Genomic DNA, 11886 nt, shown 5'->3' on the forward strand with positions numbered 1-11886 from the left:
GGGAGGTTCGCATTTATTTACTTTAAAGCAAGCTATTGTTTAGATCAGCCAGTAGGTGGCAGTAAAGTAATAATCCATCCCTCATCCTTTTGTTGTCTGGGATGGGCAAAGTACTGCAGACCGTCTCACTCACCCGACCTGAGTTCACCTCACTGTGCTAGACTTACCACATGGAGATGGCAACTTTCTTAGTCCCAATCAGAGAAGGTGGCAGAACACTGAAAAAAAGGCATGTGAGAAGAAGGTGCAGCCAGAAAAGTATGGATGCGTGTGTGAATAAAGGCAGTGAAAGAAGGAGGAGCAGAGTGTAAAAGAAATCAGCAGAAGTGAGGTTGAACACCTTAGAAGGTTCTTGTACTCGCTGACAAGCAGAAAATAAACCCATGTGTTTACGCACAGATTCCTGAGCCAGAGAGATGATCTCAGCTAAAGCCTGAACAAACTTGCCTGTCAAAAATAGAGTTGGACAGAAAAAGAGAGATTTGATTTAGTCAGTGTGATCTACATGATTAAACATAGTGCAGATTAGCACTCATCTAGAAAGAATGATGAATGAATGACGATATAAAGTATGATGGACACCTGATTCAAACCACCAAAAACAAGCTGCTCCAACTAGTTAATTCCCATATGTTAAACTGATAGTTATTTTCAGAGTTGTTTGATCTGGTATTTTCAGATACCTTTATTCAAAATGTCCTTCACACACATTCTGTCTTCTTCTCTGGGTGCCTTATGCCAGACCGTATTTTTAGTTCAGAACAGAAGTTTGGTGGGGATCATAGGTAAAAGATGCAGTCCCCCAACTTTTCTGACGCACTCTCTTAATTACCCCAACTAATTCACGCCAGCCCCCTCCTCATATCACACACTTTATATGATCCTTCTATTTAGGGGGAAGTCGTGGCCTAATGGAATTGTGGGTGGGGGGAGTGCATGTACAGTTCTCTCTTCACCTTCAATACCACGACTTAGGTGCCCTTGAGCAAGGCATCGAACCCCCAACTGCTCCCCGGGCGCCGCAGCATAAATGGCTGCCCACTGCTCCGGGTGTGTGCTCACAGTGTGTGTGTGTGTTCACTGCTCTGTGTGTGTGCACTTTGGATGGGTTAAATGCAGAGCACAAATTCTGAGTATGGGTCACCATACTTGGCTGAATGTCACTTCACTTTCACTTTCACTTTTTTATTCTCCATGTGACTGATATGCATCTGGTATATATACGTACACTAAAGTACACTCCATCTAATAAGTGTACATTAATGCACATATTAGTGTATACTTCAACCATTGCTCTCACTTGTGCTTTCACTCCATAGAGAAAATATTTTTAATCCAAAAACTTCTTATACCAAGAGTTATTTTTAAGAACTTCAACAATGTTACCACAATATCAAAAGGAAAACTAAATGTATTACTGATCACAAATTGGGTTATTTATACTGTAGGCATTATAATCATGATTTCATTAGTGCCATGTGCTCTCAGCATTTATGCTAGCAAGTGGAGTTTTTGGCAAAAAGATAAAACAAAAATGTCAATTCTGTTACCGTCAAACTCTGTTACCAAGGTAACAATGCTGACAATAGTGTGACAGAAATAACAGTCCACTGGACAATTCTATCAATTAAAATTGAACTATTTTCACATTTAAAAAAAAAAAAAAAACATACAATTGTTGTTAAAAATCTCATTATTGAGATATGATGCACCCTTATAAGATTTCTACAACATCTCTCTCTCTCTCTCTCTCTTTTTTTTTTACTGGATATTGTATATTACATTTATATAAATTTTTTATATAAATTTTATGATGAAAAATATTTGCTCCAAGTTGACCATTCTGTGAAGACATAGCTTATGTATTTATTTATTTATTTATTTCATTTTAAGGTATGCATAGATAAAATATTATCTTATATAATATAATATACTTATATAAATATTATATTGTGTTTGGCAAGCACTGAATTATTACAATTTAATATGTTTTCAATAAGATACTGGAAATAATTTCTGTTAGTGAACAGTTTATTAACTTTATTAAATGCCAAATGTATCACCCATACTCACTATAGTAACAGAATGTTATTTGTTGTTCAAACTTGATCTTTTTTTAGACTCTCCCCACATTCTGTTCACCCCTAAATTAATAGCGCTAATGATCTTGGAGGCGAAACATTTACACTTGTGCTCTGTCTAAGGACACATTAGCACATACACTTGTACCCTCTGAGGCATGACACACAACTGATGATGCACGTCACAGCCAAGCCAACACACGTCCATGCAATCAGAACTGGAGAGAGCGTATGAGGAGATGATGAGATTTAGGAAACGAGAGATGAATGAGTAGCCAGTTCATGAATGCCTGAATGCAAGTGATTGTCACACAAGACAGCAGAACAATGCAGAACAGAAAGCCTCGAACAAGCAACATTCTGTGGGAGAATAGAGCAAGTGCGTCTTCAAAGGAGAAATTTATAGTCGAATTATTTTGAAAGATTGTATGCACACATATGGACACATTTGAAAGATATATGACCTCAGTTGTTAATCCTAGACAGCATTGAGATTAAATTGAGAGTAAATGGAGAGTTTTTTTTTTGTGATGGTCAGATTATCATTTGCTATCTACATTATCATACCTTTTCATATAAATATTATTTTAGTAATTGCTTTTCTCATTTAGTTTATTTCTCCTAAGAAATTTATGGAAAAACATCAGAGATAAAGTTGATTCCCAAATTAAACATCAAAGTCCATGACATTAAATGTGTGATGAAAGGGCAACCTCTGAGCAATTCTTCTAGGAGTTTTAGATTACTTGTATTGCTGAAGGGTGTTGTCTATAGTGACTTATCAGGTGAGAAATTCTAAATAGAGAAATGACTATCAGTTTACATATTAATGTTAGCTTGTGTTTATTAACTAAGAGAAATGGTCTCTTACATGCATGGTACTGGCAGCTAACTGAATGCTCTGTTAGGGACTTAAAAACTGTATTTTAGCCATTTTAACACTGGGGTAAGATTTAAAAAAATCTAATTGCCTCTCCATCACCATCTGCTCAGTTAATGCTTGTACACACCTATACCAACAAATCAAATACTGCAATGAGAAAATACTAAATAAAAGACTTGGTAACAATTTATATTTATTCATGGTGGTTTTATTTAAAAGTTGTTGTTTTTTTTAGAAAAATACACCGTTTGTGTCTGACATCTTCTGTAAACTTGCTCAGAGAGAAAGACTATGTGATATCTTACACACAGAGAAAACACAGATCTCTCACCTCAAGCAGCTCTTCAGTTTGAATTAAACATCGACTTCCTGCCCTAACTTCACCTGATACTCAGGTGGCACAACTCAGATTAACTAACACAAACCAAAGAACTTAACATGGTTTTAACAAATGAAAAACATTAGTGATGGTCTTTGTTAGTCAGTTCTTCCATTTGCTATCTGTTCATCGTATTATTTACAGTAGCGCCAAACATATGTGGACATTTAAACCACTCATAAATATGTAATTGCATTAGGAAATAAATTATCAAAGCAAATGGCATCTGCTTTTAGTTAATCACTTCAACTATGCACATTTCATTTTGACAATCAGAATGTGTCCAAATACAATATCTCTATTGTTTTATAATTTAAAACCTAATAAGCCTTTTTGTGAAATGTTCTTCTTGAAATTTGGACATTGTAGCATAAGTGCCTAAATACTTTTTGGAGCCACTGTATGTGATAGTGTATCTGGTTTAGTACCCAACATTCACTAAAAATACCAAGAGATCTATTCTCTAATCTATTGTCTCCTGTTGGAAAAGTAGGAGTAGTCTAGTTTGTGTATGTTCCTATTTACATGATGATGTGACAGTAAATTGATAACTCAGGTATGCTCATTTGTCAACATGAGAGTTTTCCTCACCATGTAGAATCTTTCCCCACCATTTTTGACAATGGTGAAACCTTTAGTTTAATTTTCCACAACACTCACTTTTTACTCTTTGCCCCTCTACTTGTCCTGTGTTCTCTGATTTTTGAGAAGGACATGACTTGAGGTGGTGTTGCAAAGCCTGCTGTCCGGGCAGTGCATGCATGCAGTAGTCCTGTCTCTGTTGTACTGTATGAATTGCACAGTTTGTGTTGTGTTTACTGTATTTGTTGTTGTGTGCCAGTCTTGTCACCCTTTCCTGCATGGCTGCTTCTATGCATTTATTGGCATAAGCCCGATTACAGGAGAAATGTAGTGGAGCATAACAGAAGAAGAGGAGGAGGTGGAAAACTCAGCCGAAGAGAATGTGAAAAGAGAAAGTAAGTGCTGTGAGTGAGAGGAAAGACAGTAGAGAAGGCGAAGAGGAAGATGGAAGAATGGGAGAGTCGTAACCTGGTGGACATTCAAGCTCGAAACAGTGGACTGAGGCTGCATCCTCATTGCCATAGTTTGCCCAGTACTCTTCAGGCTCTAGCTTGGGTAAAGCAGCCTCCTCCACTGTGAGATCATACTTGGATGAGAAGGAGGATGATGAAGATGAGGGATGTTTGACAGAGGTGAATGGAGAAGCTTTTAAGGTCTCGCTGCTCTTGTAAAAGTGTCTCTTGGATGAAGAGGCCGGTTTGTTCTTTGAGAACCACCAACGGGTCTTGGTGCTGAAGGTGGTTGTTGTAGTGCCAGCCAGGGATCCTGGGTCAGGTAGTGGACAGAGGGCGAAGTCCAGCTCCCGCAGGAACCTCAGGTCCTGGCCTTTACGAGGGGCTGGTGAAGAGCATGTAATGTCTGAGCTGGAGATCCGAGCTTTGCCAAACCACTCCCATAGCGACATGGCTTCACAGCCACAGGTCCAGGGGTTACCATTGAGCCTGAGAAACTGCACCGACGACGTATCCTTTAACAACTGGCTTGGAAGCTCCTGCAGAGAATTGTTGAAGAGATAGAGGATGGTCAGTCTGCCCAGGTCACGGAAGGCTCGCCGATGGACTTGTCGGATGCGGTTGTCATGCAGCAACAAGCGGTCAAGATTCACCAGGCCGCGGAAGGCATTTTCAGACAGGATACGGATACGATTGCCATGCAGGAACAGGTGGGTGAGGTTGACCAAGTCGGAAAAGAGCCCATCTGGAAGGTGGCTCAGCTGGTTCTCCTGCAGGTAGAGGAATTGCAAGCTGTAGAGCTTGTGGAAGAGGTCAGCAGGCAACTCGGTCAAGTGGCAGCGGTGCATGTGTAGACTCTGCAAGCGCTCCAGCCCCCTGAACGCACCCCCATCCAGCCTGCGCAGTGATGGGTTGTCACTCAAATCTAGTTCCTCTAGTACACGCAGATTACTGAATGCACCTGCTTCGATACTTGTGATGTTGTTGGAGTACAGCCATAGGACCTACGAATTCGGAAAGTAAAGACAAAGGTAAATCTCTGCTTACTGCAAGTCTTTACACAAAAGATTCATCATGATGTTTACTTAAAGATATGCTCTCACTAGGGTTTCGAAGCCAAAGGAGTCGGCTCTGAGTTCAGTGATACGGTTGTTTTGCAAGAAAACGCGCTGGGAGTCGTAGGGCACGCCGGCAGGAACAGCAGTGAAGTTCTGAGACTGACAGCTCACAGTCATGGGCATATGGTAGCATACACACAACCTGGGACATGCCTGACCCGGTGCACAGTGGCATGCCAACAACCATATCACCAACCAAAGAGACAAACCACCTGTGGAGTGAAAAAGAAGTAGACTTAACATGATGCTCATGTTTATATTTGGGAAGAAGCTTTTCCGCATCTTCTTAAAAGTTCTGGAGTGATGCAGACATGAGGAAACAATTTGTCATTTTTCATGCCATCTTAAATACAATATAACAGCTACTGTTTGAGATATCATTGCTGGGTTAAGTAATATCCACATTTATTCTGCTTGAAGAAAGCAGTTCTAGGAAAGATTTTCTGTCCAGTCAGAGGTTACCTCTGTCAATGTCCATCCAGGACAGAACAGAACAGTGTCTAAGAGTGCATGAAACAAAAAGGCCAGATTAATTTCAGGTTTGTGAAACTGAACCCGATTCAATTACTGCAGCTCATAAATATTTAAGAGGGACCTCACGGGGATCAGTGACTCTAGACAATAACATGGCGCTTGAAGACAGGCATGACTTGAATCAATAATGCTGCGTGCGTTCATGTTGCGTGCACAAGATTTTCCTATGACCTGACCCATGACCCGGTCACTCCACATCCCTTCCAGGAAAAGATGTACCAATCCACTGCACAGGACTATTGTGAAAAATTGTACGGTGTAACTGTAATTGTGCTACCTTTTTGTGTTAACTGCATACACGTTTTTGTTCACAGTATAGATTTGTAAGTTTCTCAATGTTAAGAAATTATTTATATTCTACATGTATCATTGTTACATCAAAGAGGTTTATTAAGATAGTTTGACATTACACTTATGGATTAATCAGAAATTGCTGTATTGAGGTCAGACCAAACTGAGTATCCAAACGGAAAACTTAAAAATGTAACGCTACTATGTAAACATGTGTATATATTATTTATTTTTTATTTATACATATCATGTATTTTTATGTATCTGTATGTTTATGTTACATATGTATTGATGTACATGTAAAGAAAAAAAAGAATCAACGTTATATTATGAATTTTACAAGCTGCAAACATCAATATAAATATGTAGCAATAAATGCGTAACAAACAAAAGTAGTGATTATAATTATCTCTACTTTTGTTTCATTTATATTTATTGATACATTTATATTTTATAACATGTACAACATAAAAAAGCACAATTTAAACAAAAATGCAGATAAATAATGTCTATAATTACGCATCAAATTAAATTATGCACAAACATTAAACATTAACTAATAATTATAATAAAAAGTTTGTACTTACTCTTGAATGTAAGAGTATTGGAGACGCGAGCGCTCCGCGCACCCGCACGAGTTTCCATCCCAAAATCCAAACCGAGAGCGAGTTAGCCTGTGCATGAGCTGCTATCTGCTCTAACAGTCAGCTCTGCTGCTGGAGTCGACTGCGACTGAGGAGCGACACGCACCCCGAGAATGTTTATAGTCCAGCATCGGCTGCCCACGGACACGGGAAGCGGAATCTCTCATACGTAACGCGCACGCGGGCAAGAAGCACGTAAGGTGGGGGGAGGAAACCGGACTGTGTGTCTGAGGGGGATGACTAAATAACTTTAATGGTTGTTTTACATAGATGACTGTTCTTTTCTCTAGAGTCATATTAGTAAACAGCCGAGGATACAACAACCTATGAAATCAGCGTGTATGCTACAGATAAGGTCAATGGCCGAAAAACTAAATAAACGTTTAAGTAAGATTAGATTATAATATAAATTTATTTATGACAGATATGCTTATTAACCTATATTATGGAGGTATTAAAAAATGCCATTAGTTATTATAATATGGATCCTTAATTCTTTATGATTTCAGCATACATTTTAGATGATTGTTTAGTCATTCACATGAATAAATTATGAAATTATTAGTTTCTGAATAGTAAAAATTTTTTACATCTTTGTCAGAGTTACACATAATGCATTTGATTGTTCTATTTAATAGCCTATTGTTCTCTTACGAGAGCTCTCTCGTACTGCGTCTTAGCTAAGACGCTACGGGAAAAGTCTCTTTTCACGAAATACTGAAGCAAAAAATTATCCTTAATTTTGTATTTTTGTAAAGCGCATTTGCAGCAGTACACAGCCATAGGCGAGACGGCTCGTTCGCTCATTGGCTTGTTCTGCGGCAACTGCACAGCCTATCGAGCGCAGGCTGATGCAACATCAGACCAATAAGGGCGCTTCGCGCCCTTCTTGCCACTTCCCGCCGAAACGGGTGTGGCCCAACCTATAAAAGGAGCTCGAAAAGGCTGACTCACCTGATTTTTCATCTCTTCAGCGAAGCTCACGCATCACTGGATCACGGAGGAAGCAAGCGCCGTCTGAAAGAGCATATCAGCAGGACGAGCCATTCTGAAGCTGCTGGCATCGCCGCCTTCCACTGCCGTTCCTGCTGCGCTATCCGGCGCCCATATCCTTTACATCCTTATATCTGTTTATATCCTGTGTGTGTGTTCGCCCTGCGACGCACATTCACAAAAAGAGCTGCGTCTTTTTAAAGATGCCCTCGTGCGGCTCGTGCAGAGCCCCGCTCAGCGAAGGAGATCGTCACGTCATCTGCGTCTCCTGTCTGGTTGAGGACCATGCAGCGCTCGCGCTCGCTGACGGCGGATGCCCTCATTGCGAGTTAATGCCTATGGTGACTCTGAGGACTCGCCTGGCATCCTTCTCGAAGCCTGCATCATCCGCTGCGCCGCAGCGCCGTAAGAAGCGCCGCTCGCAGCGCCTACCAGAACCGCCTCCAGCTCGGCCGAGCTCGCCGGTTCCCTCCGCTTCGCCGGCCTCCCCTGCATCGCTTCCCGATGTTCAGCGTCCGCTGCTTGCCGACGCGTCATCTGAGGAAGTGGATCTCAGGCCCGCGTCGGAGGTAGAAGACACGTGCTCTCTGCTTGCTTCGGGCAGTGAGGGTTGGGCGAGCTCCGTGGATCTCGCGCTCGCTGCTCAGAGGCCCAGCAAACGGGGGGATATCGATAAGGAGCTGATGCGTGTACTCTCTCTGGCAGCGGCGAGCCTCGGCCTCGAGTGGTCTGCACCAGCGCCCCCTTCACGTTCCGGCTGGATGGTAGCTATCTTCCGGATGAGCGCTCTTCCTCAAGCTCAAAGCACGCTCCTTTTCTTCCTGAGCTTCACGAAGAAGTGGCGAAAGCTTGGGACGCTCCATTCTCGGCGAGAATCCGCTCATCTGTTTCGCCAGCATTCTCCACACTGGACGGTGCTAAGAACAGAGGCTACCTGTCACTTCCGCCGGTGGAACAGGCTATAGCAGCGCACCTTTGCCTGCCCTCTGCTGGACGGCGGACTAAGGCGGCGTTGCCATCCGAAGCCTGCCGCATGACGTCATCGCTGCTCGCACGGATATTCTCTGCTGCTGGGCAGGCTGCGTCTGCGCTCAGAGGCGTCATGCCCATTCGAAGTGAGGGGGCACGTGCCCCCTCAGATTTCTGAGCCAAGTGGATTTTAAATGCAGCTTCCAAACGACAACAAAAAAAATTGCAGAATATTATTTTTTTATATATTTGATACAATCACAGCGGTGAGATTAGATCGTTCAGTGCACAGCATCAGCTGCTAAATTCAAATCTGCATTCGCTGGCTGGCGCTGAGCCGGAGACAGACGCGTTCGTACAACGCTTCATGATAACCAATCAGAAACTATTCTGTTGCGCTTATGGATGCAATGGCCAATCAGAGACGTCCAGAAGAGTCAACACTGAAATGCAGTGTTTTGTTTACTTGCTTGCTGACTGAATTATTTAGCGAATTCTCTCATCAGAAACAACAAAAAGTACAGATGTGCACGAGCCCACTTCCCAGTGCCCACAAACACTATGTCACATACGGCGCGGGGCTTCTGTAAAAACGAGGCCCGTGCACGTACATTCTTCACAGGCAGACAGCGAGTTGAAAGTGGTAAATGTGCACACATGCAGCCCACAGTTACTCGCAGATATATCGAGTCCCACGGGACCCGCTCAGCCTCCCCCCAGACGGTTAAGCGCCGGGACGGGGTCGAGGAGGAGCGATCTGCCCGCTGTGATCAGCGCGCTCCCCGCCTCAGATGCGCAGCATACTCGAGCGCCGCCGTTGCCCAGTCAACAGAGCGCGCTTCGCATCCAGCCCTTAGCCATTCATGCAGATGCATGGTCAGCGCTTCCAGGGGTTTCGGATTGGGTGCTAGGCATTATAAAGAGAGGCTACTCGCTACAGTTTTCTCGACGCCCACCGCGCTTTTCAGCGCGCGTCGAAACTACGGTCAAAACAGAAGTAGCACACATACTTCGGGCCGAAATATCAAAACTGTTGAGCAAAGGGGCTGTAGAGCCTGTGTCTCAAGCTCAAAGCGAGGGAGGGCTGTACAGCAGATACTTTCTGGTGCCCAAGAGAGACGGGGGTCTCAGGCCCATACTGGATCTAAGACAGCTGAACAAGGCATTGATGAAACACAGTTTCAAAATGCTCACGACCAGGAAGCTCCTCGCGCAGATTCGCAGAGGGGACTGGTTCATGTCAATAGATCTGAAGGACGCGTATTTTCAAATACAGATAGCGTCAAACCACAGGCGATATTTGAGATTCGCCTTCGAGGGCCAGGCATACCAGTTTACAGTCCTGCCATTCGGCTTGTCCGTAGCTCCTCGTACGTTTACGAGGTGCATGGATGCAGTGCTTGCTCCTCTCAGACTCAGAGGCATACGAGTGCTGAATTATTTGGACGACTGGCTGGTTCTGGCCCAATCACGAGCGGAGCTCGTGGACCACAGGGCCGTTTTACTCGATCACCTCGAGAAGCTCGGCCTCAGTGTCAATTGGGCGAAGAGTTCGCTGAACCCCAGTCAGACGATCCTGTTTCTGGGTATAGTTCTGAACTCGTGTTCCATGACGGCGCGGCTGTCACCACAGCGCGTGATGGGCATTCAGCGTGCAGCGAGTTCTTTCCGCTGCGGCGCGACCGTGTCGCTCAAACACTGTCAAAAGATGCTGGGCCTCATGGCCTCAGCATCTCCGGCTCTGCAGCTGGGCTTGCTCCGCATGCGCCCCCTGCAGTTCTGGCTGAAGGCTCGGGTGCCGCGCAGAGCGTGGGCGTCTGGCCGGCTGCATTTCAAGGTCGATCAGAGCTGTGTTTCGGCTCTAGCACCTTGGACAGCGAACGGCTGGTACCGATTAGGTGTAAGCCTGGGGACTTCCCCGAATGTGAAGATGGTGTCGACGGACGCCTCCTCTTCGGGATGGGGAGCGCTGCTCGAAGGCAGACCGTCCTTTGGCCTATGGTCAGAACGGGAAAAGCTCATCATATCAACTGCCTGGAAATGCTGGCAGTGGAGAACGTGCTGACGCGCTTTTGTCCCCATATCAAGGATCACCACGTCGTAGTCCGTTCAGACAACATGTCTGTGGTGTCCTACATAAATCGCCAGGGCGGTCTCGAAACCTGTGCAGGCTGACGGAACGCCTCCTGGTTTGGGCTCAGCGCAACGTGCGCTCGCTGAGAGCAGTGCATGTGCCTGGGCTGCAGAATCTGGGTCCAGACAGGCTGTCCAGAGGCAATGTTCCTACGGGCGAATGGTCTCTACACCCGCAAACAGTCCGGCTGTTGTGGGAGAGATTTGGCAGGGCGGAGGTGGACCTCTTCGCGTCCCACGAAAACGCTCACTGCCCCGCGTTCTTTTCCAAGAACGAAAGCGCGCTGTCACGGAGATGGCCGTGCTGCCCGCTTTATGCTTTCCCTCCCGTCTCCCTCCTTCCGCAGGTGATAGAACGGGTGAGAGAAACGAGATGTTCATTACTGCTTGTAGCACCTCTTTGGAAGAACCAACCATGGTTCCCAGATTTGATGCAGTTAGCAGATGTCGCCCCGTGGCCGGTACCGTTGAGGAGGGACCTCCTCTCGCAGGCCAGGGGCTTGATTTGGCACCCTCAACCGGAGTTGTGGTCCCTCCATGTGTGGGCGCTCAACGGTTACCCGCTGATCTCGCAGTGGGAGTGCTAAATACCATCACTCAGGCTAGAGCTCCGTCAACACGACGTCTGTATGCCTCAAAGTGGTCGGTGTTCTCCAGCTGGTGCAAAGCTCGAGGTTATTCACCCCTTAGTTGTGAGGTGACGGAGGTCCTCTCCTTCCTACAGGAGCTGTTGGATAAGGGCAGAGCCCCATCCGCGCTCAAAGTTTATGTGGCGGCCATCGCGGCGTTTTCTGAAACGGCGTCCGGTCAGTCAATAGGAAGGAACG

At 44.8% G+C, this 11886-nt stretch overlaps 1 protein-coding gene across 1 annotated transcript; it reads right to left on the reverse strand.

The window, feature by feature from the left end:
* Positions 1 to 3196: 3196 nt before the first annotated feature.
* On the reverse strand, positions 3197 to 7406 carry LOC132114339 (reticulon-4 receptor-like 2). Its single transcript, XM_059522448.1, has 3 exons — positions 6908 to 7406; positions 5481 to 5707; positions 3197 to 5381 (listed from the first exon to the last, which is right to left on the reverse strand). The coding sequence occupies exons 1-3, from the start codon at positions 6963 to 6965 to the stop codon at positions 4293 to 4295; spliced, it is 1374 nt and encodes a 457-aa protein (XP_059378431.1). The 5' UTR covers positions 6966 to 7406; the 3' UTR covers positions 3197 to 4292.
* Positions 7407 to 11886: the final 4480 nt, after the last annotated feature.

This window comes from Carassius carassius, chromosome 33 (assembly GCF_963082965.1).
Source record: "Carassius carassius chromosome 33, fCarCar2.1, whole genome shotgun sequence".
Lineage (NCBI taxonomy): Eukaryota > Metazoa > Chordata > Actinopteri > Cypriniformes > Cyprinidae > Carassius > Carassius carassius.